The sequence below is a fragment of the Hoplias malabaricus genome, chromosome 15 (genome assembly GCF_029633855.1).
Source record: "Hoplias malabaricus isolate fHopMal1 chromosome 15, fHopMal1.hap1, whole genome shotgun sequence".
In the NCBI taxonomy this organism is placed as follows: Eukaryota; Metazoa; Chordata; class Actinopteri; order Characiformes; family Erythrinidae; genus Hoplias; species Hoplias malabaricus.
Window position 1 is genome coordinate 18,546,939 of NC_089814.1, and position 25,049 is coordinate 18,571,987.

The 25,049-nt window shown below is 35.3% G+C and overlaps 1 protein-coding gene and 1 long non-coding RNA gene across 4 annotated transcripts; one reads left to right on the forward strand and one right to left on the reverse strand.

Moving 5' to 3' along the window:
- Nucleotides 1-2,502: 2,502 nt before the first annotated feature.
- On the reverse strand, nt 2,503-9,400 carry LOC136668293 (uncharacterized). Of its 2 annotated transcripts, none has more exons than XR_010795488.1 (3): nt 9,195-9,400; nt 3,438-3,604; nt 2,503-2,938 (listed from the first exon to the last, which is right to left on the reverse strand). It is a non-coding gene; the product is annotated as an uncharacterized lncRNA (long non-coding RNA). The 2 variants fall into 2 exon arrangements; XR_010795489.1 differs by having other exon boundaries at nt 9,075-9,400.
- A 73-nt stretch (nt 9,401-9,473) lies between these two features.
- clcn5a (chloride channel, voltage-sensitive 5a) lies at nt 9,474-24,670 on the forward strand. 2 transcript variants are annotated; one of them, XM_066645727.1, is made up of 12 exons: nt 9,474-9,555; nt 11,362-11,538; nt 14,288-14,430; nt 14,515-14,614; nt 14,719-15,029; nt 15,881-16,087; nt 16,758-16,838; nt 18,527-19,072; nt 19,956-20,142; nt 20,597-20,995; nt 21,387-21,603; nt 21,773-24,670. In XM_066645727.1, exons 2-12 carry the CDS (start codon nt 11,400-11,402, stop codon nt 21,861-21,863), a joined length of 2,421 nt encoding a protein of 806 aa, XP_066501824.1. In that variant the 5' UTR covers nt 9,474-9,555; nt 11,362-11,399; the 3' UTR covers nt 21,864-24,670. The 2 variants fall into 2 exon arrangements, with proteins under 2 accessions (XP_066501824.1, XP_066501825.1); XM_066645728.1 differs by lacking the exon at nt 9,474-9,555 and adding an exon at nt 9,565-9,657.
- Nucleotides 24,671-25,049: the final 379 nt, after the last annotated feature.

Genomic DNA, 25,049 nt, shown 5'->3' on the forward strand with positions numbered 1-25,049 from the left:
AGTGTTTTGCTCCTGAGCCTTTTGTAACTTTCCCTGCAAGAGACTCCTTTGCACTAAATGTTACGCTATACTTTACCAGACATGTGAGAGTGGCAAATGTCAAACTCTTAAGGAGGGGGCAGTGTGTCCATCTGTTGACTATCTGTTACACTCCATAACCATTTGAGCAGACCACAAACCGTCCTGTGTGGAAAAAACATTAGCACTGTTCTCATTTAATACCTTCTAAAATGGGATAAAAGAAAGGTGATGGGTTTTTATTAAAGGAACATATACTATATGTGTCCATATATTAATTTAGCTCCATTAAGGTCATGCACTGACATACATTTCACATAATTGGGCACATTTTACTTGCATAATCTCTACTATATGATTCTCTGGAGCTGCAACACATGGGTTAAAAGTCACTGCATCCAATACTAATTATTGACTGTGATTCAGTGAAACAGTATTCTCTGAAATGACTGAGCTCCATTTTTGGTCCAGAACATGTTATCACCCAACATCAGCACCTGACCTCACTAATGTTCATAATATTTTTTGATCATGCTATTTGTTATATTATTTATGGGTAAATACGGACATACATAGTTGATAATATAGTAATGTAAATGTTTACATTTAAAATTTACAATTTTAAAACCAAGATAAATACATTGAATTAAAAATATGTATCCATTTTTCAAATGCATTAGTATGCTTTAAAATATATATAAGACATACTGCACTGGCTCAGCTCAGGTATAAAAAGATTAATAAAGATAAGAAGCCAACATCAGACATACAAAACTTTTTCGATTTATATAAAAGGCCTTTTTCTCTCAATTATTTTTCACAAATTTGTCTAAATCTGTGTTAGAGAACATCAATGTTTCTCAGCCTAAAACCAATAATACCAAAGGCAAACTATTTATCAAGGGTTTTGTGAATTTGTGACTGTAAGTAATCACTTTCAGTTCTTAGAACGGTTATGAATTAACAAAATTGGCTGTATTTGAGTCATTAGTAACTACTATTCATTCATAAACATGGTTTACGGATCTGTAGATGTCACAAATCACTCACTGATGGTGAGAGTCAGTTGGAGGTTTATTAAACACAATACGTGAAGCGAGGTCAAAACCAGAATAATTATTCCAAAACCCAAAAATCAGTACAGAGTGATAAACAAATCCAAAAGACAAAAAATGAATATCAGGCAAAAAGTCAGAATAACCATAGCCTATTTAAAATACAGGTGTCTCAGAATTGCAGAAATCACTCAAACTATACTCTGTAACTAGGTAGACAAAACCATTGTGAAAGGTGCTTCACTGACCTGTAATAGAATAGGGCCCCTGTCGTTTCTAATCTTGGCTCAGCACAGCAGACATTGCACTATGTAACTTTTGGAGGAGGGTAGGGAATCATTCCCCACCTCAGGCGAAAGGGGAATTTCCGCACCCCACAAGCAAAAAACTATGTTATGGCACAAGTTTTCTATGCCATTGTGTAAGTTTGTGCGTTGGGGTCTACATCACTATGTAATTACACCGCCAAGCCATTACTGCTGAATTTTAAACATTTTCTTTAACCCTATGAAGTACCCAGTAACTGTAGTAACCAACACAGGTTCAACACAGAAGAGAAGCATATAATGTGCTTAATCTATAGGAGACAGTGACGTCTGTTGGTTTGGAGGGGAAGCACCTTGGGTGTATGTAATAGTTCATCACATACATCATTCATTGTATCTTTGACTATTTCTGCTGCGTTCAATATCAGACCAATTAATGACTTTCTATTAAAAGACTGGGGAACCAAGAGTGACACTAGTCTTTTCACATAAAATATGTTAAGCAAAAGTCTTGTTACAAAAATGATAATAGGACATTAGAGCCATAATACGGCATGGTAATTTTACGTTCAATACTTAAGTACATTTGAAGGTATATACTTTTGTACTTTTACTCAAGCGGAGATATACAATGAGGACTTTTACTTTTACTGGAGTAATATTTTACCTTGAGTATCTGTACTTTCACTCAAGTACATGGTTTGTGTACTTGTACGTTAGAAATACATTTATAGACAAATCAGAAAAAAGTATCAATTACTTTTATTTGACAAAATTATTCCTCATTTGTGTTTAGCATAAGAGCCACCTGTAAGTGACACACAAATGGTCATTAACAGTACTATGGATATTTTACAGTACAAACTCATACAATTTACTATACAGTGTTTTGGATATGAATACATGTAGATCACTTACTAAGTGAAAATTCGTGAAGCCCATTATAATTTGTCTTAATTCATATGAGAAATAAAAGTTAAAATTTGTTATAAAAATTATAACAGTTTACAAATATACAAATGTTTATATTTACAAAACAAATTCACATTTCACAGGTTTTTCAGGAACAGTACTCAAAAAAATGACAACTGTACAAATAACAAAATAGCTTTTGGGACTAAAAAAAATTAAATAAAAAAAATCAGTTTACCATTATATACTTTCTTTTGTTTTCATGAGGAAAATTTATATTTTCCTTATATTACAAGCTTATATTACTACACATTTGATTGCAGTGTAGTTGCAACATAAATAATAACTTTTTTTTGCTGGAAAGCTATATACTAAAGCTGTGCACAGTATTGTACATTGTTTAAAATAAATAAGTCTCTGTGCATCTAAATTGTTGAGTTAAAATGTTAATATTTTGAGTATGCATTCTTTTAATACTATTGGGATTCCTTTTCAAAACAAAGAATATTTGAATGTCACAATGTTCTTCTAGAATTTCATAGTAAAATTAGGACTTTTGCCATATTAAATTATTGACGACGCTTTTGTAGTAGGATGAAGAGCAGTTACGTTAATCATTGTAGTGATTTAGTAGGTCTCCAGATCCATTAGGAATTAACAGACTTCCTGAAAGAGCAAAAGCCCCTCCTATGGACAGGAAAAATATTCATTGTCATATGATATTTTGTATTCTCAAGCATTATCACAGCATTGCACTCAAATAATTTTGACAGTACAGCAGTGGTTCCCATATATTGGGGGCATGGAGCTATTGCATTGGTGGTAGGGTGCAGCAAGGCAAATGACAGGCATGTTTGAGCACTGCTAGCACATGTTTTTTAATGCTTGCTTTGTTTTTTTATTGCATTATTTCATTTCATACTGTTTCAGAACATATTGTATTGTATTGCATCTTATTATATATCAAACTTTTTAATGTTGAATACACTAGAATTAAAAATGGAAACATTACAAATAATGTTGAGGTACATTTCTTGTAACTCCCATTGTGTTGTATCAAAAATGTGTCCTACTTAGTCACCTCTATCGTATTTATAAATGATACATTTTGTGAATAGTTGTACCCCTGTTAAACAAAGTATGATATATATTCATTTTTAAAGATTCTAGTAAAAGCATATTTTACCTGCAGAGACCAGTAGAACACACAATATGGTTATGAGAGTATGCACCAGGTGGTTTACTCGCCAAAATTCTCCATACTGGAGACATATGGGTTTTACGACTCAGTACAGTATCAGACTGCTTGGGACTCAATGTAGCTTCAGAAGTTGCAGGTGCTGCACTGGAACACTGCAATAAAATTGAAGTTAAATCATAAAAGTGCCACACTGCTATATAATAATGTACAAAAAATTAACATTATTTTTTTAATATTCTAATTTCTAATATTAGACAAAGCTCAGAAATATATGATTAAGAACTCACTATCATTATAAAATGACATTCTTCACATGATTGTGATGGAATGAGTGTGATAAAAAATAAATACTGAGATAGGAGATTTTCATTCAACATTGAATACAAATACTAAGGGAAATCTAGAAAGAATTGACTAAAAAGATAAAGGTTAACCTGCTGTGCTGTAAAAAGCAAAACCAAAAGGCTTAGCCCCAGTACCACCTGGCTGTACTGTGGCATGCTGGTTGTTGGTGTTGTTGATGATAATGGAACACAGTAGCTGTACAACGGCATCTGCTTTTATAAATCCATGGCACATTGACCCTCTCTCTCTCTCTCTCTCTCTCTCTCTTTCTCTATCTATCTATCTATCTATCTATCTATCTATCTATCTCTCTCTCCTCTTTCCTTCATCCTCTTACCCTCCATGCCATGCTATCCTGGCTACAGTGAAATTGCATGTTTGTCAAATATTTGATAGTTGAGATAAGGTCCAAATGGCAGCCAATAATTTGTTGTTATTTGTCTTTTAGGATACAGGCCTACTGCGAAACAGTTACAGCCTCTGTTCATATGTAGTGAAGAACTATTTCAGAAAATTGGAAATGGGAAAAAGATCTAGATGTTCTCTAAGTTACATACACTATATGTATCTATGTATTAAATTATTGCTTTTAAAGTCGACAATTTCTGACATAGGTTTGACATAACTGTGTACACTCATCTTACTCTGTAGAAAAGCATTGCCAATACAGTAGGACTCTCTTGAGCAGCCAAATATTAGCTTAAGGTCACCAAATACCAGTTGATAGCTGTGGCACAGTGGAACTGCGTAAAATTAATGCACTCCTACAAATACATGTGAACTTCAAACATTCATACAGAAAGACAATTTAATTTGCTTTACATTATGGAATGTAAATAAAATATTAGAAGCAAAAAAAACAAAAACAAAAACAAAACAGAATTAAGTTAAATAAGAATATCTTTGTCATGTTAAGTGGTCAAAGATACCATGTGATGGGAGACTACAAGGCTACAGACACCAAACTGCCTTAGGAGCTATCCTGCTTCCTTAGCTAAAAAAAAATAAACTTTACTCAATGCCGCCCTCTAGAGATTCTTAGCAAAAATGAGAAATTATGCTCACACCCTTCACATTCTGTTAACTGTACTATAAACATATAACATATACTGTATAAATCTTTATAGTTCTAAAGGCTGTTTAAAATTCAGTCCACTTTATTCTTTACAACCCAATGAACTTTAACCGAGTTCCACTGGGTTGAACCCATGGCCATGACCATCTAATGGATTTTGTTTATATGAGAGTAACAGACAAGGAGATCACATATGTGATAGGATCAACTGAATTATATGGTTAGAATCTTATATCATAATCATAATACTGTTGTTCCTGGAATTTTCCATTATAGTGATGTTTTACTATGTATAAAAAACTAGTGACTTTAGTTGCATTTCACGTAAAACAAATACTTTGACTTTTTTTCTGTTAAAAATGGATTTATTTATTTTATTTTAGTAATAGAAAATGTCCCAGTAGGGCGGCACGGTGGCGCAGCAGGTAGCGTCGCAGTTACACAGCTCCAGGGACCTGGAGGTTGTGAGTTTGATTCCTGTGAGGAGTGACTGTCTGTGAGTAGTTGGTGTGTTCTCTCTGTGTCTGTGTGGGTTTCCTCCCCTGTGTGTGTGTGTGTTTCCCTGTGAAAGACTGGACCCTGAATTGGATAAGCGGTTGCAGATAATGAATGAATAAAAATGTCCCAGTATTTTGTAAGAAATGTTACAGAAATATGTGATGTCTTTTTTTTTTATTATTACTACGTATATGGATGTCTCAAAGTATGAACGTTTCTGTGAAATAAATGTTTAAATGTTTCACTGATTATATTCAGGACTCATTAACTCATTTAACATTAATGCAATATTTGCAGTTTTCTACTATTTGACTTTGACATTGGAGTGTTAGAGGGTGGTATTTTAGAAAAGCTCATATTTTAGTCATTTTGCCAGTGGTGTTATATTACTGATTTTGATAAATATAACACAATATAAAATCAACATTCACTCTATTTGACACTGCAAAGTAGAGTGATTTATTCTTTTATCCCTGTTTTCCTTTGTCAGTTTTTATTTTTAATTGTACACATGCCATATTTCAGCCAGCTTCAGAATTCTGAAGTCAATGGCCACAAAGCTATAGTCACAGTGTTCACTGTATCAGAACATGATGTTCTTTCAGTCTCTCTGAACTCAAAAGCCATGCATCCAACTATGTGCTTTGTGATTTCCTTTCAGATCACAAACCTTTTAACATTATATTATGTGTCTTATACATTTATGCCATTAGCATCATTTAATAAATTTTAAAGGTCTTTCATACTTTTAGTTGGTCACTGAAAAGTTTTGATATCCCTAGTATAATGACACATATTGTTGTATTGAAATATAACATTTTCTATCTTATAATTAACTTTATAACTAACTTTTGCCATTTAATCATTTTATAAAACTGTCAGCAAATACACAGGTAATACACATTTAAATGTGCATCTGTGTGTTTTATCAAGAACATAATTTTAAGCTGTACATATTTAAGTCCTTTCAGCTCTTCCTCATCAGGCAATCATGCATTTTCAGCATAGATGTTACACCATGCTGTCAGGTTAACACACACACGCACAGAGCAGAGATGAAGCTGACAGACTCAGCTCAGATCAGAAAGTTCTTTATGTTCAGAACACAATGCTCTACACATAAACAAATAAATATATTGCATTTCTAGACTAACACCTCATCTTCTTAAATATTAACATATCTGGGAAATAACCTCGCATCTCCAAAATGGTAACTGTACAGGAGAATGAAAAATACCTTTTCCCTTTGAGATAAATGAATAGAATTTTTGCCATTGGTTAATTGCTCAGTTCAGCAGATCATATTAACACAATGAAGACAGCAGCTGGAATTTTGAAAATATGTAACAAATATCTTTTTTTGATGGATGTTATGGATATTGTTTTACTGAGAGAATTATTTACTCTAATTCAGTGTATTGCACATTTAAATATAGGCTTGGATACTAAAAATATATTTCAAGCCTTGAATATGTTGTTATGTTGTGGTGCATTAAAAGCCCTACCTCTGCACTGAATAAGTATACAGACCCAGAAAATTCAGCAATTTTAATAAACCTCTTGAAAATGGACTATGAAGAGTAGGACTCTGTAGGTAAGAGTTCACATTGCCCAAATATTTTCTGCTGTTGGACCAAGAGGGTTATTTGTCGAGACATACTTGTGAATATATCGAAAGTGTGTGAAAATTCAAAACACTACGGGAATGTCCATCAATTCCAAATAATCAGTAAAATTTTAGAAAGCTTGAAAGAGTTTTGTGCAAACTTTTAGGTGTGTCCAGAATGATTAACAGGTCTGTAGTGATTATAATAAAATAACAAGAACTAACATATAGCATATAGAATGAATAAAAAAATGTATATGTAATTGTTGCATTCTACTGAATTAATCTAAAGGCAGAGAACTTAACACATATTAGGCTAATATAAATTCCTTGTTAAAACCTCTATGTATATATTTCTGTGGTCTATTACTGCCATGTTGCAGGCATTTCAGCAGAATTGCACAATCTAGCTACACAGCTGAGTAAACACTTTTTTTGTGTTAAATATTGTGGCCTGTGTGAGCCTTGCTAAAGTTTATGGATGTACTGCAAACAGTGCAATGCATGCAATACACTACACAGGTATTTACAGTTATGATTTATGAAGTGTGACATTACTGATTCTGCTGCCAACACAGATTGCAATAAATGCAATATTTAATTTGTGATAGCACACAATTTGTTCTGATAAACATAAATGTAAATGGGCCTCTTTTAGATGATTGCATATTTTTGTCAAGAATCCTGTAAGTGCTTTAATGGCCAGTATTGTTAAAGGACCACCCTATATTGTTCATTTTTATTTATTCGTCTCCACACTCACTGAAAAAATGTTTTGTGGATTTGTGAAGAGATTTACATAAACAATAAAATATTTTATTATAAGGGGGATTTTCGGCCTGGAGTGAACAACAAAATTGTAATCAGAGGTCAATTATCATCATCATTATTTTTTCCGCTTGTCCATTTCAGGGTCGCGGTGGAGGTCAATTATATACAAATTGCTACATCTCTTTATTCTCCAGAAATAGACAACTCACAATTTTCTTTTTCAAAACCTTCTGTGTTACCCATTGTACTACTTTCATACATGTGTGTCAAAATTGCTCAGCACTGCAGAAACTGCACTATGTAACCACCATGGAAACCACCATGCTCCCATTTGTTTTAAGTATGGTGCTGTCAAAATAAATTGCACAAGGGGGAGCCCCAGGAGCAAAAAATCAAAATCTTACATAGTGTTCCTTTAAAGTCATGTATACTAAATTGATGGCTATATGATTGAATTACATCACAATGCAAAATTTAAAAAGCTCCATTTTTGTATTTCCAAAAAATATTATAAAAAAATAAATTCCAACTAATTGCCCCTTTAAGAGAGTTCCTGTTACTTGTAATTTGAACTAGGATTTCCAGATAAGAACTTTGAGCCTTCAGGTTTGTGAGGTTATATCATCTTTGCCTGTACCAAATTAAAGCAGTGTTGGTCACACCACTTCACTGACCCTTGGCAGTACTTTATTGTTTCTGTCAATGTTTATGTGTAGGCCTCTCTGTATGTGTGTGTGTGTGTGTGAGTGTGTGTGTGTGAGTGTGTGTATGTGTGTGTGTGGTATATGTTTGTGCACTTTGACCTGGATTCTTGAAACTCTGGGTTCATCTACTTGATTACAATGGAAGTGACAATAAACTTTCAGTTGCATCATTATATATTTGCAATAATAGACCACTTTAGCAGCGACATACTTATTCATAATGTCATAATGGCATGTCATCATTGGTGAACATTTTCAACTCCTGCAACATCACTTATATTCTAAAAATCTTAAATAGGTAGTGTCTTGTTAACATTCATGTTAACAACTGCCCAATGTTTTCCATATGGTCTATGTAAAATTCTTAAAATGAACTTGACCCTATACCCACAAATGTGTGAAATACAAACTTGGATATTATGCAATATTCAGTGAGTGTAAAGAGAAAAATGTTTTAAGCATATGAAAATCACCTACAAAATAGTCAATTAAAAATAGTATTAATGAAATAAACAATTAATAATAATAAACGCATATATATTTTCCCATTAAAGGTGGAAATAGTGTAGACAAAGGAAATAAAAAGGGAAATAAATACTTATTTGTTTTGCATTAATGGCTACCTGTATGTTGTTGTAATATTGATGGCACCAGTATATTATAGCTGATTTTTCTTCGGTTGTGTTGATTGCTGAATAATTTTACAACACTTAAATGCTATTATTTCAGGGTAAAATAGTTACCTGGAGTTTGTTTGACATTACGAAGAGCCATATGCTAACAGCAGAGCCGCTTTTACACAACCACTAGATGGCGACTCTGATGTTGTCGTAATGGTATTAGCTTAGTTTTAGACTTAGGCCTACTTTGATATTTAGATTGTCCTAAGTGTATTAATATCTGTTTAAAACTTTCAGTAACTAAAGACTATTATATCTTATTGTTTTCGGGTGAAAACGAACGATGAAAACTGGCAAATAACAGTTTCTGTTAATGGATCACCGATAGCGTGTCTGTGTCTATCGGTGCTCCGTTATGTATGTCTGCGAGGAGATGTGAGGAAAGCGAAGTGGTCGCTGATGCAAAACAAAAGTCGCCAGAAAGGTAAGCAAATGTTTAACCCAGTTCATGTCGGCGTTAACTAAAAGTCGATATGCGTCGTTTTGTCCGCGTTCTGAAAACGTCCAGAAAACACTCGTCTAAATGGTATGAATGACTGTATTTGGGTAGTATTTATAAACGCTTGCAAGAGCTAACGAAGACGAGATTGGTTCCTTCTTTGAATTTTCTTTCCACCTTAAATGATGCTGCAGTTAGGGTCTAGTGAATATGAAACCCGGGCGACCACAAGAGTTTTGTGTATCTGTTTAAGGTGGAAAGGGAATTTCGAGATAACCTGGCGAATGAAACCTTTCTACTGATATATATATATAAATAACCGCCCTTCATTTTTCACTCTTGGATGTGTCAGATAACATTGTTTCTTAGGGCGCTCACGTCAAAAATCAGTGTGTTCGTCCAGTCATCAGACTCCTCACAGGACTGATCTGATTATGGTTTAATGAGTAACTGAATATATATGCTTTCAGCGAAGTAGAAATGCGTTATTGAAATTAGTGCAGTACATTGTAATGTAACATACCTTAACTACTTCTGCTGAGGACTGAACACTTTGGTGAAAATATGTCATTAAAGTATTTCTGATCGACGTCGCGGTTTAAATGTTAATGGGACAATATTTTTAATTTCTAGGACATTGTGTGGCCAAGCAATACAGCACTTAAGGTTAATAAAAGTGCACTAGGCAATTTCATGGGCACGCTTGTGTGTATTATTGTAGTTAACATGCCCAACCGTCAGAGAAAAGCAACCAAGTTATTAATGCATTAATAACCCCCAAAAACAAAGACAGACACTCCATCCCAGAGCACAGTTGTTCAAACAGGTTTTCTCTGGCTCATTCTACACTTGTGTTGATGCTTTTGCTGAGTTAATTTAATCAAACTCTTCACATGTCTATTTGTAGTTAGAAAAATAACAATAATAATAAAAATACATTTCTTGGCACACATTTAAACGTTGATTATAGTGTGTCAGATTGCCAGTTCATGTGCTCTGCATGATTAGACGGGATTTTCTAACAGATTTGTATAGTGTGGAATATAATTAAAATAGTGCTCTTTTCATTAGAAAAATTGGCACTTTCAAGATTTAATTTTAAAATTATGAATAATTTAGCACTACTTATTTATGCTTACATTGTATTTTGAAATTTCCCGAATGATAGACAGTTTTAATCTTGTTACAGATGAGGGCAAAGTACATTTTAGGAGTCTTGCCCAAGCATGCAGTTTGATATGCCTTCTTGAGTTGTTAAATAAATCCCCGACAGCCAACCATTTGAAGGGAGTTGTATATCATTACGTACTAAGTAGGGTTGTCTATAGGTTAAAAAACAAACATGTAATAGCACAGTTAATCGCATTGTCACTTCTTGAGCCTGAAGATTTTAATAATGGATATTTAAATGTAATATAAAATAGTCAATGTAATATTAACACAATTTAAGCTGTGTGTGTGTGAGGGCAGGAGAGAGGAAGTTTAAGCCTGAGACTTAGTTAAAATATTTAATAGATATTTCAGCATAAATAAAGTTCAATCTACCTTATGAACTCAACAGTATTGATCCTGTTTACATTGCTAGATAAAACAGTGAGTAGCCTATATCACTGTAAAAAGAGTGAATTATTGGAGAAAATAGTGGCCAAATTTAGTAAAATTATTAAATAGCATTAAAGAAATTAAAGTTTTAAATTCAATCATGAATTCACACATTACTTTTGACAGCACCACTACTAAGGTCTACTCTACTAATCTTTACTTATAAAAACCCTTTCTGTTCCATGACAGATTAGAGGACATTGCTATGTTCACATGTGCCTGAAGTGATGATGGAGAACTGCAGTGAGAGCTTCACCAGCCTGCAGAGTACATCCAATGATGAGGACATGGTGGAAATTTCCGGAGCCACTCTGGATTTTTCTACTACTGATGATGTTCCTCCATTGGACCATGGCTATGGAGCGGGTAAATGAGCAGTGAAACACAAACACACACACACACAAAGAAGTTAATACTGGTAGCCATGAAAGAAATGTCCTACATTGCCCCTGGGTAGGCTTCTGACACTCCAAATAATAATAATATATAAAAACATGTGTCTATAAAGTTAGATTAAATATTTTCCATTTATTTATGAGTTAGAGTTTTGATTTTATTCAGTGGTTCTCAAATTTTTCAGACGAACGGGGAATTTCCACGCCCTACCTGTACCATATCACCCTGAAAAAGAATAACAAAAGACACATGCAAGTTTACAATTTTCTAATTTATTGAAGTAATATAAACTTAACATTATAACATCAGATACATCATTAACATCAATGAGCAAACATTCAAAAATAGAGAAAATTTGCCTAGTAATTAAACTATGCTTCAGTTTCTCACTTTTCAATCTGTGCAAAAATGAGCAAAGGCAGGTGCAAGGGCATAGGAGTGAGTTTGATATTGGGGGGGTGGGGGATGGGGCATATTTGCTGAGTCAAAGCCACCCCATTCCCAATATGTTATATAGCTATAAGCTGCTTCCTATGTAGATAAAGCAGTAAAATACTGTATTTATAATGATGTGGAACAGCATTGGATTAGCATTAACGTTAGAGAGTGAGGCAGTGTCCCAAACAACACACTATGGAACTTTACATACTATGCTACAGAAAGCACTGCTAAGGGTGGTGTGTGTGTAATTTTTTAAAATGTATTTATTAATTCATACAATTCAGTGCAGCAGTGTGCAGTTTGGGACACGGCCAGAGACTAACATTAACTTGCTGCAAGTTTATAGTGCTTTCTCACAACATGAATACAGCTAAATTTAACGTTATCTAACTCTCAGATCCTCCTCTGTTTCCCTAACAGTTATATACAAGCCACTTTCAGAACTGTAATTATTCATCATTGTTATCTGTTATGCTCTTGTTACTGACCTCAAGCCCAGAGCTGGTAAACACTAACTTTATATACCAGACTCTGATGGTGAATTGGAGGCCAGTGAAGCTGATGATTGGAGCAGCTTTATATTTGAACAGGTGCCTTAACAAAAAAGCTGAAAGAAGACTCACTGCCGAATCGTGTTAATCTTGGCACATTTTCAGAATAAAAGTTTGTGAATAAAAGCGTATTTTGGTTCAAGGCATTAATAAAAGAATGCTTGATTCTTCAGATTCCTTGCACACCACCTGCAAAACCTACACGCCACACTAGTCGGGCACGCCCCATATTTTGAGAAACGCTGGTTTACTTCATTCATTCATTCATTGTTTGTAACCAATTATCCAAATCAGGGTCGTGGTGGGTCCGAAGCCTACCTGGTATCACATGGCACAGAGCATCACAGGGCGTCACACACTCACATTCACTCATGCAGTCACACCTAGGGACACTTGAGAAGCCAGTCAGCCTACCAACATGTAGTTTTGGACACATGGACACACAGAGAACACAAAACTCCTTACAAACAGTCACCCGGAGTGGGGACCCTGGAGCTGTGTGACGGTGACATTACCTGTTTGCGCCACCCTCCTTTATTTAATTTATTTAGTTATTTGTTCATATTCAATGGTTAGTCATTCTTCATTTGTTCATTTTTATATGTGTGTATTTGGGTTTATGGTATAGTCAGAGGCCTCAAGGTACTTAGGAAAGTAATGAACTTGAAAACTATAAACACATTGTAAAAAGGTTAAAAAGTGGGGTATAAATAATATAAAAAAAACTAGGAAAAGTTATTGAAAAGAAATAATTTTAAAAAACAAATTTATGCATGTTAGATTTGATAGATCCTTCTAAGATGACCTTTTTTTTTTTTTTTTTTTTTTTTAAATATATATATATATTTATTCTTGAATATTTCTTTTGGACTATAATTACGCGAGGGCTTTCCATAGTTTAGTTTCTTTACTTGGAAAGTGATATAGGTTTAGGGGGCAGTAATGTAGACGCTTTTGGTTTTTATATATGAGTAAGTAAATCCTGGTGTGAAATGGATGAAGTCATTATTCCAGCATTCACTGCCACCTTTTATTGAAAGCTGCTGTAAGCCTTTATCAACAAGATCAAAGTCTCCTCAAGTTATTTCTGCTCTGGTTTCGTATTTTGACTCAGGTTTTCTACATTGCTTGCTTTCTTTTTCTTAGTAGAACACTGATGTTTTGCCTGCTGTTAAGACCATAACAGCTGTGAAATGTTGATTATGAAAAATATCAAGCCCTTGTTTTTAATTTAAGATTGGGTTTGTCAGTTAACACTCACATTTTGATGCTGAAATCTCTTGTTTTTTAAATCTACAGAATATCTGTAGGATTTTCTATCTATTATCTATAGGATAATGAATTTAGTTTACATTGTTCCTATGTGAAGTATTTTGCTGCTACTAATAGTGCAGAGATTGTCAGAATTGTTTTATTGCTGAGTACTTTTGTGTGCTCAGAGCTTGTGAGTCAGAGCAATTAAACCATTGCAGCTTGACACCACCTGTTAAAGAACTCCAAAGCATTAGCAATAAAGAGTTTTTCAAAGTTGCTGTTGGAGCACTTATTAAAAACGTTGAAAAAAAGTTAAATTTAGCCTTTTGTTCTTAGAACAGTCCTTACTGTGTTAGCTTAACATTTATGCCTGTTTGGAGAAAGAATTGCAGGTTTCACTGAAAATATCACACATTCTTCAGTTTTGCATTTCTCCTGATTGATTATGATGATAAAATCTATCCAATTTACAGGTGGACTTGAGAATGGACTGAATGGAGTCCCTAAGCTGATAGACCTTCTGGATGAACCAGTGCCTGGGGTAGGCACTTATGAAGACTTCAACACTATTGACTGGGTGCGAGAAAAGTCCAAAGACCGGGACCGTCACAGAGAGGTCAGCTAGGCCAATATAAAGACTATGTTATAACATACATAACTGTACACGGCAGGTATGGAATGTATACTCTCTTCCCTGCAGATTGCCAGTCAGAGTAAAGAGTCTACATGGGCTTTGATTATGAGCATTAATGATGCCTTTTCTGGCTGGCTTCTCATGCTCTTGGTTGGATTAATGTCAGGTGTGTCCTTCAACCTCATTTATTTGTCAGGTCAAGATTAATCATAATATGCCATGCATTACTAGCAATGGGCCTCATAAAATATACATCCTGCTTTTTTTAAGGTGCCCTGGCTGGTGGAATTGACATTTCTGCTCACTGGATGACAGACCTTAAAGAAGGTGTGTGTCTCCGTGGCTTCTGGTTCAACCACGAACACTGCTGCTGGAGCTCCAACGAAATCACATTTCAGGAGAGAGACAAATGTCCTAACTGGAAGACCTGGGCTGAGCTCCTTATTGGCTACAACGATGGACCTTTAGCTTACACTATGAACTATCTTTTGTATGTGTGCTGGGCTCTTCTTTTCTCGTTCTTAGCTGTGTCTCTAGTCAGAGCCTTTGCCCCCTATGCCTGTGGCTCTGGTATTCCTGAGGTAAGCCCAACAGTATTTTTTTTATATTTCTTTCTTTATCTTTTTCTTATTTTCTTTCAATAACAGACCTGATAGTATTTGCTCCTGCACTTTTGTTTCAGAGGACTTATATTGCAATGAATTGCTTTGTTCATTCATTCATTCATTATTTGTATATTGGTTATACCTTAAATGATCTTACATATAATATCACAGCTATACCTACATGTTTGAATTTTCAGCACCCTTTGTGAACTGAGGATTCAAAACTCTGAGGACATTAACATGACCTTTTTCTGTAAAGCTTCTTTGCGAAAACATCAGTTGTAATAAGCACCTTGAAATTTGATTTGATTTGATTCTAGGTTTGATATTTGATATCTAAATGCTTTAAAGAATCTATAAGTACTTTTTAACCCAAGCTCTAAAGATCAAAGGATTTTAACCATCATAAAATGAAATAAGTATGGTGTAATAATAATATGTAGTATGTAATAATAATGGTGAGCCTGAACAAGGCTAGAAGTATGTTATTGTATGCATGTGGAGGAAATCTGAAAAAATAAGTTAGCAATATCCTCCAGCAGCAAAATAATCCAGAACATATGCACTGAAAGTGAAAATGCACATCTATGAATAGAAACTTGGTGGATGACTGTTCTCAGCTCCCTTTATGTGTGTCCCGACTCATTTTGAATTATTGGGGGAAGATGTTTATTGAAAGGCAATTAATGATTGTTATTTTGACAAAGGAAAGAAATTGCATATATTACTGTGCACTCCATTATTTTATTTGCCAAAAGCCCATAGTTACATAGGACATGGCATTGTACAATAAAGTTCTACTCAAATGTAATCAATGTGATCCTCAGATCAAGACCATTCTCAGTGGATTCATCATTCGTGGTTACCTGGGCAAATGGACCCTGATGATTAAAACCATCACATTGGTGCTGGCTGTGTCATCTGGCCTAAGTCTGGGTAAAGAGGGGCCACTGGTGCATGTAGCCTGCTGCTGTGCAAACATCCTTTGCCACCTTTTCACCAAATACAGAAAGAATGAAGCCAAGAGACGAGAGGTGAGTGAGTGGAAAATGGCAGAAAAGGAATGTGAATTTTAAAAACAAAATAGTGACAGTCCACATTATCGCTATCACCATTCGGCACTATAGGGGATTGGAAAATTGTTGTGGGAGCACAACAAGGGTAGTGAAAATGGGTAAGGTATCTTTCAAAATTCTCACCTTGAAAACACCATCATACTAAGAATAGCCTGTTTTTCACATTATACTAAGAATGATGTGATAGCTTGTTCCTGTGGTATTATGTTTTCTACAACACATTCCAAATATGTTACTACGGTCTCTATCCATAGAAATCTAAAAGAGTGAAATAAAAAGCTGTGATATGGCACTTTTGCCTATCATTCTCTGTGATAGGAGTAATTATCACTGCTAACTTAAAATGTTTCTGGTCCTGTGTAGGTTCTCTTGCAAATGCAAAATAATGTCAGTGAAATTTTAAAGAAAAATTATTATAATTACAATACTATTGCATCTCACTTGCAGTTTTACAGTCTTTTTTATAACTGTGTGAATCAATTGCTTTATTCTAATTTTTTATATGACATTTTGTTTCAGCTGAGAATTAAACCACTGCTTTGCTGTGCCATGTTCTTCTAATGTAACCTTGACTATTTTTTTTTTTTTATGTTTTTGTTTTTTCCTAATTCTCTGTTTATGCATGCAGGTGCTTTCTGCTGCAGCTGCAGTTGGCGTTTCAGTGGCTTTTGGTGCTCCAATTGGAGGAGTGCTATTCAGCCTGGAGGAGGTAAATAACGTCTGTTAGGTGCTATTATAATGCTGCTATTATGTAAAAGAATTTTCCTGCTTCCCTTGACTGTGACCTCAAATACACTACAGGCCTAAGCTCAAAATTACAGAAGCAAGCAGTGGTTTTAAGCATGTTACTTTTAAAAAGGATTTACAGATAGACCAGTTTGCCAGAATAGTACTTTGTGTTTTCTCAACAAATTGTTCCACAATGTCCCCTTACTCTTCCCATATTATATAGGAAAATGTGGAGTTGATCAAATTAAGTACTGGCACTTCAGTCTGCAAGCCCCATTTCTGGAAGAGGGGTTTTTTATAATACAGTTTAAACAGCAAGTTTCTTTTTTTTCTTTGGACATTTATTTAACCTTTTAAACTAAAACATTTTTTCTTTCATTTATTTATTTTTAATTGTTGGGAGATAAGGGCCCTAGTTGTTTTGATAATAAAATAGATGTCCATTCTTGTCTGATACAAGGCATGTTTCTGCATCACAGGTACCTTCCCATATATACAACTCAACTATGCTGTGAGCACATTTGCACTCACACAATATGACATTCATCACAGATAGATGGATTGTCCTTTTGTTTTTGTTATTGGGAATTTGACATCTCTATTTCCTTAAAAAAGAGCTGAAACTGACCCCTGCCTTTCAGACCATCTAAGATTAGCGCAGCCCTGAGATTCCTTTAGGGTTTTTTCATAGAATTAATGTGTAGTTGAATTTCTTGATACAGCAGTGAACTTTATGTAACACTGGATTTTTCTAGAGCCAATGTAGCTATATTTAACACAGTAGCTTGAGGGTATTTCATGCATTGCCTACATATTTTCACAGTATTATGTATAGTTAGATGGTTAAAAACACATTCTTTGTAGTGTTATGAGTGTATTTAAGATATTCTGATTGTGCCTTTGACAGATTCAAGAGCATTAGTTTTAAGAGCATTAAAGAGGACATATTTACACCTGATTTCCACCAGGTTAACACCGTTCAAAGGTCTGAAAGAAATGCCTGTGACATGCTTTGGTCAAAATACCACAAGGATCAAACAACACAGCACCGTATTTACCCTGTCTGAACAGCCTTGTTCAGAACAACTGGATTTAGTGCCTATTCCTTGATCTAAGAATGAATAACAGCACACACCAGTCCTCATCCATAAAATGCAAACAGAACTAATTTGGGCAAAAGTAATTTCCAGATTCATCATAATGTTTGTAGTCTCAGAATGTTTGTAGATGCAAACAAAATATACATCTGCTCCTGAAAACATGTGAAGTGCATGTAGTGTTGGACTAAAGGTGTCATCTGACATGACTGAACTTTCATTATAAGTAATTCAATATTTGTTGAACTATGAAATTTCACAAAACTTCCTATTAAAGCCTGCTATTCTGAGATTTTATATAATGACATTTTTATTAAATTAGGGATTGGATGATAACCTCAAAACTGGACCGCTATGGAGGAGATGTGGAAAGGGTTAAACCATCACACTCAAACACAGAACATGACTATTTATTGTGCTGTTATTTGTTTTTTATTCTAGTGTTTTAATAAATAAATTATTATTGTTTATATAAATAGCTTGTTAAATCTTTCTTACAGTATTGTGTAACTCAGCCCTTGGATTAATTTTTCAGGTTAAGATGGTCACTATGAATTCTCCCTTCCTCTAGGTCAGTTACTACTTCCCCTTAAAAACACTCTGGCGCTCATTCTTCGCTGCTCTGGTGGCTGCCTTCACACTACGCTCTATCAACCCATTCGGGAACAGTCGTCTGGTGTTGTTTTATGTGGAATTCCACTCTCCCTGGCACCTTGTGGAGTTGGTACCCTTTGTGTTGTTGGGCATCTTTGGGGGCATCTGGGGTGCTTTCTTCATCCGCGCAAACATTGCCTGGTGTCGCAGGCGCAAGACCACTCGTCTGGGCCATTACCCAGTTCTGGAGGTGTTGGTGGTGACTGCAGTCACAGTTATACTGGCATTCCCTAACAGCTACACGCGCATGAGCACTAGTGAACTGATCTCAGAACTCTTCAATGACTGTGGCTTACTAGACTCCTCCCAGCTGTGCAACTACGCCAATATCAGTGACATAAAGTTCTCTGGCAACACACTACCTGACCGGCCCGCTGGCCAAGACGTCTATACAGCCATGTGGCAGCTGGCACTGGCGCTCATCTTTAAGATGCTCATCACTGTGGTGACCTTTGGCATGAAAGTAAGTTCAGCTCCTTATATAGTTATTATAGCTAGTGATGCTACATAATGATAAAAGTGACAGCTGAATAGTATTTCAAGATTCTTTTTGCTTTTGAAAATGCTGCATTATCTGTTATTTACAGCATCTATAAAGAGCCTTGTTCTAATTGCATTCAGTTCATACTTGGTATTCAGATGTTAGAGGTTACAGTTATTAGAAGTGGTCAGAAATTGAAGCTATCCACAGGCACCAAAGCTGAAAGTTAACCTAGAACTGGGAGGCTGCTACTGTGTGCCTTCTAAAATAGCAGTGTGTTGGTGGCATATGACAGGGTTGACGTATTCCTCAATGTGATACTGGGGAGTGCGGGTGTTGGTTGATTGGTTGATTTATGCAGAGAGATTATAGTCATTCTGTACAGATTTATTGATGTCTCATTGTGAATTGTTAATCAAATTAAATCACACATTTAACATTTTTCTGAGTGAAAAAACTTTTTTTGTTTGTTTTAAAACTAGGCCTAATTAAGCATTGATCAAATGTGTTATTGAATAATATTTTAATAAAAATAATAATATATTATAATATATTAACATTTTAATAATATTGAATAATATTTTTCATCAAACTGTATATTGAAATTAAAAATAAGAAGTTTTATATGTGATCATTATATTTTGACTGATGAATATGGGATTAAACACATTGGTTAAATATGTTGAAGCCATGGACGTGAACAAAAAGTTCAAATTGTGAATGAAGAGTTGATCATAAAATCATTCTGAATTCATTGGAGGTTAATTTAAACTGATGGTTATGTTTCTATGTTATGTTCCTTGTTAAGTGACTGTAAGCTGTTGTGCTGTTTCAGTTTTGACACTGGCCTTTTTAACCTGTGCAGGTACCCTCAGGTCTGTTCATCCCCAGCATGGCTGTGGGAGCAATTGCAGGTAGACTGCTGGGAGTGGGCATGGAACAGCTGGCTTATTACCACCATGACTTGGTGATCTTCAAGCAGTGGTGCTCACCTGGAGCAGATTGCATCACACCTGGTCTCTATGCCATGGTGGGCGCAGCTGCCTGCTTAGGTAAGGGAGAACAAATGAGTGGTTTCTACGTTGTTCGTGGACTTTTTATTTTAGGCTTTTAACTAAAGCAGGATTGTTTAAAATAGTGTGCATTTAACCACCACAAAGCACATGAAGCCCATCCAACAAAACATGCATAGTGTACCAATGTCAGAGAAAACCCTTCAGTAATTAAATTTTCAATCATAACCACCTTTATTACATGATATTGCCTGGGTGAACACATACTAAGGCAGTTGCTTGCATAGTCAAAGATTGTAATTAAAAAGTATGATCTAATGAACTCAAGTTTAAAAATGCAAAGGGCATTGTGCAACAGATATGCAAAACCTAGTACACCAAATTTGTACATTTTTAACACTTATTTAAACAAGCAGTTTAAGTTTCTACTAATGAAAAATCAATTGGACAGAATAGGGCTTTAAACGGCAGCAACTTTATTCTCTCTCACTAGGTGGTGTAACTCGTATGACAGTCTCTTTAGTGGTCATCATGTTTGAGCTCACTGGCGGGTTGGAATATATTGTACCCCTCATGGCTGCTACCATGACCAGCAAGTGGGTAGCAGATGCACTGGGCCGTGAAGGCATCTACGAGGCTCACATCAGACTGAATGGTTACCCGTTCCTGGAACATAAAGAGGAGTTCAGCCACAAGACGCTAGCCATGGACGTTATGCGGCCTCGCCGTAGTGATCCCCCACTCTCAGTCATAACACAGGATGGTATGAGTGTAGAAGAGGTGGAAACTCTCATCGCAGACACATCTTATAGTGGCTTCCCAGTGGTGGTCTCGCAGGAGTCACAGAGGCTTGTGGGCTTTGTGCTACGTCGGGATCTAGTGATTTCCATTGGTGAGTGACATATACTAGTCAGCAGCTGGAGCCTAAGGGTTATTTCTGACTGGGAAAGAGGTGTTCTATCTAATTGGTCAGTTCATTGGTTGTTTTGTCTTCGTAATTTAAGTGACAGACTTAACATGCCTCTATTTGAACTGGTATTTTATTTTGAAGCATGATATATTACAATATTACCAATTTTTTTCTAAATGATTTGAAAATGAAAATTAGGGTACAATGGTATCTTACTAGATTGTATACAGTTTATTTATTTAAATCATTTAAACTATTATTTAAACTACACATACCTCAGTAAAACACAATTAATTAACCAATAAGTTCTTGTTCGTAACACATTTTTGTTTAGTTTTTTCTACATCACTATTAACTAATTCTCTTCCTCCAGAGAATGCTCGCCAGAGGCAGGAGGGCGTGGTCAGCTCTTCTCTGATTTTTTTCACGGATTACACACCCCCTCAGCCACCCAACTGCCCCCCTCCTCTGAAGTTGCGTGGCATCATGGACCTCAGTCCCTTCACAGTTACTGACCACACACCCATGGACATTGTGGTGGACATCTTCCGCAAATTAGGACTTCGCCAGTGTCTCGTCACCCATAATGGGTAAAAAATTAATAAAAACAGCTTTCTATAAAATGCCGTTTCAATAAATCCTAAAAAAAAAAAAGTACCACTTACACAATGGCACTGCTAGTGGAAAAGAACTTTGGTGATAAGTAAGTAATAAGTAAGTAAGCAATGTCCCTAATGCCCTCCTGTATTTTTCTTGCAGGCGTTTATTGGGAATCATCACCAAAAAGGATATTTTAAAGCACATGGCTCAAATAGCCAACCGTGACCCAGACTCCATCCTCTTCAACTGAAGCTCCGAGCTGGCCTTTTTGATTTCACCCATCCTGCAGTGTGTAGCCACTTGTTCAGACAGGAGCTTCTGTCTGACTAATCATTTGCACTACTACAGCACAACCTGTGCTGGATGAGAGCCCACTCACACTGTGATGGCCATCTTGTAGGGTCTCTTTGCTGCAGACCCACCACGGAGATGGACAACATGCAGCAAAACCACCCTATGCACCTCACCATAGAGCTTAAATACCAAGTTTGGCCAAATCAAGGTGTCAGGATTCATTTTGTGTTCTTGTTTTCCATCATTGGCATTGTGATAAGACTTTCACTTTCTGAAGGAAACAAATAAGTGGATTTGCACATAACACTATCCCAATCATTTTCACGTTTGTCTCGTATTGAAATTTCTGCTAAATGTTTAAAATTACCTCCATGTCATTTCTGTTGACTCTATAGAAAATGCAAAGCTTTATATACCCCTTAGTAGAAAAATAATAGTTATATTTTTCTTACTTTTGAGTTCTATTCATGGAAAGATGGGAATTGCTTGTGCTACAAATACCGTAAATGAGCAAAAACCAAGTAGTTGGCCACCCATACAGAGGTTTACGTTCTAACATTCTTATCCTTTCTAGGGATTTGCCATTAAACAAATGTTTTTAAGCTATAACTGATGACCTATTAGTTCCACTTCAGAAGAGCAGAATTTAGCAGCTCTGCTAAAATATCTCACTCTAGTATATTTGTAATCCTAAACAAATAAATGTTAGGTTTATCTAATGCTAAACCAGGTGAATTCAATATGAATTTCTACATTTTATAAATCTATGAATTTTCATGTACAAATTTTCTAAAGCAGATATCTACATTTGCCCACATTTCCCACATCGATGCATCTCTAGTTGTTTGTGAAGAGTTTGTCAAGAATTCAAATAGCTGTGACGTATGCAGTGTTTCAGGAGAAACCATCATAAATGGTGTTGTTCTTTAAGGTAATTCACAGTATTATCAAGTATTCAAGGGGGCACTTTTATTTTTCTCAAAGAACCACTGCTTTGGGGTTTTACACACTCATGCACATTCTTATCCTGGTTGTACTATTTTATTACTGCTCAAGAATGAATTTTGAAAACACCTTGAGTATTTGCGCTTTTGTTTAAATTGGCTTGTTTTTGTGCTTAGTTGATCTGGCATGAAATTACTGCTGGGGGTCATTGTATGTTCTGCCCAGCTGGCCGGACCGCTGTTGTCCTTGGATGATTTTATTTTCCTTCACAGAAATCCCTTGTTGCCTCAGTGGTTGATGACATGAATTTATGTTCTAGGATTTATTTTGTTAAATTTTTTCTTCACCTAGTCAGGAACTTAAGATTATTTTGTCAGCAAACAGTCATTTGCTGAGGTTATCATGTCAGTACAAATATGGTTGTATTGGCTTGAAAGAAAATTCTGCTGATAACTGTAATGGCCTGCCTGAGTGCAGATTTGGAATCTTGTTATTAAAGTCTCTGCCAGCAGCAATGCTGCTGCTTATTTACTACATTTTCATTTATGGTGAGCCTTATGAGCCACCTAGAAAAAAAACACATATATTAGACTTATTATGCTATATGCTTCATAATATGATGCATGCATTGTTAAAAACTATCACAAGCATATTTCAGCTACAATATTTATTTCTAGCTTTTGCAAATGTACACAACTTATGTAAATCATTTTAAACCGTATATACTATAAAAAAATAAGCTTTCATGTAATGGGATATAGATTGAGAAGCTGGCATTGCTGTGGTATGGGCCTCTTCATTTTATTACTATGGAAAGTGTCTTTATTAGAAATGGTTATAGGTGACCTACCCATGTTTTTGTCGGCTGCCTATTGATTCCATGACACTGCCCTTGGACAGCTGCAAAAGCATATGCATATATGAAGCTCTTTGTTTACATCCTCCAAAGACACACTCATACTCATACTTTAATCTCTTCTTCATCTCATTACCTATCAGTTACTACTGGAATTTTATCTAACCAAGAACCATGTTTAATTTTTATATTAAGGCTCTTGGATTTACTAATGGGAATTGCTCTTTACACACCCCAATGCTCTATGTAGCCTTTTCCCATTTATGAGTACAGCCGATGAGTTATTACCTCTCTGTACATCGGGATGATCAAAATACCAATTCTCCTGTGGATTACTCCCTTTATTAAATCATTCTATACATGTCAGGTCTTTAAAAATATAACGTCTTTAATCAGTTGTTTGTACTTTGTTTTAAACGTCTAATCAATGTTGGTTGTTCATGTACGTGTATGTATAAGTCTTAAATATGAATGTAACATGATCACAGTAATTTATTCATTAATACCCATAAGACACGAGATGTGATTGTTTTTGTTTATTTGATTGTAATTTAAATATGTAAGCAAACTAAAAAAGGTCAGTTGTTTATGTTTTCTTTCATTGAGAGCAAGCATTGTTGTGGCTTTCTGACAGAACGTAGGGTTAGTGATGGTGTGGTACCTGAATTACCCTAATATTTTTTAACTAATATCTAGGGTTAGGGTTAGACGATTAATTTGCCATATTTTACCAAAACAAAATTTGGTCAAATTTAAAATTATATTAAACCATTTAAAGATTAAGTATTTAAACATAAGATCACTGATGAAAAAAAAAAACCCTACAAATTATGTATTAATAATAACACTGAATAAATAACCAGTCTTAGAGGAAAGCCAACACGAGGCATTTTATGTCAAATACGTATTGCCTCTGGATGTTTCCCATGTCCTCATTGCACACTCTCACACTGAGACCTCCAGGGACCCATCCTTGTAATTTAATCATGTGCATTCTAATGAAATTAATAGTGACTCTCTCTCAATTTCCTTCCATTTCCTGAGGATCAGACTTGAGTGAGACACTTCTTCCGATCATTGGCTCTTGTTACAGCAGTGGATTTAAAGTCCAGTTGTGTTCCATAAAGGTACATTAAATTCTCTTCTTAAGAAGAAGAGTTAGTTAGTAAGCTGTCATTAAACTGTGTAAAATAAAACAGAAAACAGTCCTGTAGATTAAATTAGATGTATGAAATCAACACAATCTAAAAATCTACAATTAATATAGAATATGGTACAATTCTGTTTTGTAACTAAAGGAACAGAATGTGTACCACAGTGAGTTTTTCTCAGGGTGTATGG